The sequence below is a fragment of the Heteronotia binoei genome, chromosome 15 (assembly GCF_032191835.1).
Source record: "Heteronotia binoei isolate CCM8104 ecotype False Entrance Well chromosome 15, APGP_CSIRO_Hbin_v1, whole genome shotgun sequence".
Classification (NCBI taxonomy): Eukaryota; Metazoa; Chordata; class Lepidosauria; order Squamata; family Gekkonidae; genus Heteronotia; species Heteronotia binoei.
The window spans coordinates 40,058,288-40,061,033 of record NC_083237.1 but is presented as its reverse complement, the minus strand read 5'-3'; the positions used below and the strand labels follow the sequence as shown (position 1 = coordinate 40,061,033).

Genomic DNA, 2,746 nt, shown 5'->3' with positions numbered 1-2,746 from the left:
TGGGCTGTCATAAGTAGGGCAACAGAATAGAACTTTATTGCCTCTCGCTCCCAATGCAGGCCATTAATCTCCATGAAATATGCGCCTAGAGGATAAGGTACCCTAAGGAATAGCATGAGGGATGTGTGCAAAAGAAAGGTGAAATTGGTGGGAATTGCCAGTGTAGCCTGGATCCAACCCAGTGTTTGTATTCTTATATGTAATTTAGCTTGTACCTTCATATGTAAATGAGAATACAGTTAGTTTCTATTCAGAATACTCCCATGAGCAATTGCGAGTATGAAGCACTGCTGGTTCCAGAGCATGTGGTAGGGTTGCCAGGTCCCCCATGGCCTCTGGCAGAGGACTTTTTCACACATGTAATGTACATGCAGCACAATTATGTCACCCAGAAGTGACATCATCACACTGGCGACACCGCACACTGACCACTCTAGGCATTTCTGGGAAAACTCTACACTAGCAATTCGGGAGGAATTTCCCTCCCAAATTGCTAGAGCATCCGGGGAAACCATAGAGTTTTTCCAGAAACACATAGAGTGGCCGGCATGCAGAATCGGCGGCACAATGATGTCACTTTCAGGTGATGTCATTGCACCAGCAACATCAAGGGAGGTTCCCCCCACCGGCCCAATATGGGCAGGTGGGTTGGAAACCTCCAGGGTGGGAGAACTCCCATCCAACCCGGGGGCTTGGCAGCCCTAGCATGGGGAACAGCTGTTTTGTGTAAAACAGATGGTAGGGCTGCAGATCAGAGGGTATCCTGATCTTGGATTCAACTCCTTACAGGCTAGGTCTTTGCTTGGAGAAAATCAGTCACCACTGTCAGCCTGACCTACCCCACTGAACTGGTGTTAAGATAAAATGGAGGATCAGGATCTAAGCCATTTTAAGTCCCCACTGGGGGAAAAGGCACAGTATAAATGAAGTAGAATATATATATGAATGTATGCATGGTGCCTGCTAGCCATCTTATGGCCCAGCACTAACAATGGATAACAATATTCTTATTTAATGTTCTCATCAAGTAACAATGAGATGGTCTCTCATTTGAGGTAATAGCTGCACAATTAACTTAATAAGAAAAAAAATTACTTTAGGGTGGTTTCCCCATGTCCAGATAAAACACATGAGAACACTTTATAAGTCTCAGCATTAATTGTGGGAGAAAGGTAAAATAATGTCTAGGCCTTGCGTCTTGGAGACTTATGATATTCTAATTTTATTTTCAGAGATTCAAACTATGGAATTTATGGAGATAGATAACAAAACAGAAATAACTACATTTATTCTTCTGGGATTTGGGAATGCCCCTGCACTTCAGATTCCTCTCTTCCTGGTTTTCCTAATAATCTACAATGTGACCATGTTTGGAAACATCATCATCATTGCGTTAGTAATCACAGATCATCACCTTCACATCCCCATGTACTTCTTCCTTGGAAACTTGTCCTTTTTGGAATCCTTCTACACTTCAACCCTTCTTCCCAGGCTTTTGACAAGTTTCCTGACAGGGGACAGAACCATTTCTGTTGGGGGCTGCTATATCCAGCTTTATTGTTTTGGTATACCTGCCATTGCTGAATGTTACCTACTGGCATCAATGTCCTATGATCGATATTTGGCAATATGTAAGCCCCTCCAATATGCAACTTTCATGAGCAGAAGATTATGCTTTCTGTTGTCAGCTGTATCTTGGCTTTACGGGATAACAGTTATGACTATACTAATAACTTCGATGTCACAGCTGAAATACTGTGACCTCCATGAAATTGATCGTTTCTTTTGTGATTTCTCGCCAGTGATTAATCTATCATGCAGTGACACAGCTCTAGTGACACTGGTGGGCCTCACATTATCTTTCTTAAATACTGTTCCTTCTTGTCTTCTGACCCTGCTGTCTTACATTTGTATAATTGCCGCCATCATACGAATCCCATCTTCAGCTGGGAGGAAAAAGGCCTTTTCCACCTGTTCTTCCCACCTCATTGTAGTTTCCATATTCTATGGTTCATTGATATTTGTATATGTGTTACCAAAAAAAGAAGCTCTGAGAAAAGTGGACAAGATCTTCTCAGTCTTCTACACAGTCTTAACTCCTCTAATTAATCCCCTTATCTATAGTCTAAGAAACAAAGAGGTAAAAAAAGCTTTAAGGAGAGCTGTAAACAAGTTTGGGATTTTCAAGTGATTTTTTGAAGACAGAGTAATTAGATCAGTCTTATCTGGAATAAAATCTAGAGGGTGGACCAATTGTAGTCTACTGTATTAGTTTCAATTCCATTTATATACTTGAGTTTTCAGCTTTAGTGGTTAAGGTATAATGGAATGGAATAAAAGCAAAAAAAAAATCCAATTTCTTTCTAAATCCTCTTTTATGCTGCTATTGATTCTACTGTCAACATATTGATCGTAGTATGAATATGGCATATTTTAGTTACTCCCCACCCCAATAGTTATCAGTCTGTAGCTGTCAGGTACACAGTAATCACTTTTTAATCACCTCCATTATTTGCTTTCCTACTGTGCTATAGAACAACTAACGTACCGACTGATAGGCTTCATCACTAGAGTCTCCAGCTCAGATACCGAGATGAATAGCCAATGAGCAGCTTCTCTTGGGAAATCCTTTCATCATCCCTTTGATTCATCAAGGTGTTCAGATACATACATATTACATTATCTTTTACTGAGTCCAACAGTTGGTTCCACAAGGCTAGTATTATCTACTCTAGCTAGAAATTAC

The 2,746-nt window shown here is 40.7% G+C and overlaps 1 protein-coding gene across 1 annotated transcript; it reads left to right on the top strand.

The window, feature by feature from the left end:
- Positions 1 to 1,366: 1,366 nt before the first annotated feature.
- Positions 1,367 to 2,191, top strand: LOC132583514 (olfactory receptor 10A2-like). The gene has a single exon (XM_060255143.1). The coding sequence runs from the start codon at positions 1,367 to 1,369 to the stop codon at positions 2,189 to 2,191; it is 825 nt and encodes a 274-aa protein (XP_060111126.1).
- Positions 2,192 to 2,746: the final 555 nt, after the last annotated feature.

What these genes read in the sequence shown, in the direction of transcription:
- LOC132583514 (XM_060255143.1), top strand. Translation starts at nt 1,367, where the DNA reads ATGTTTGGAAACATCATCATCATTGCGTTAGTAATCACAGATCATCAC.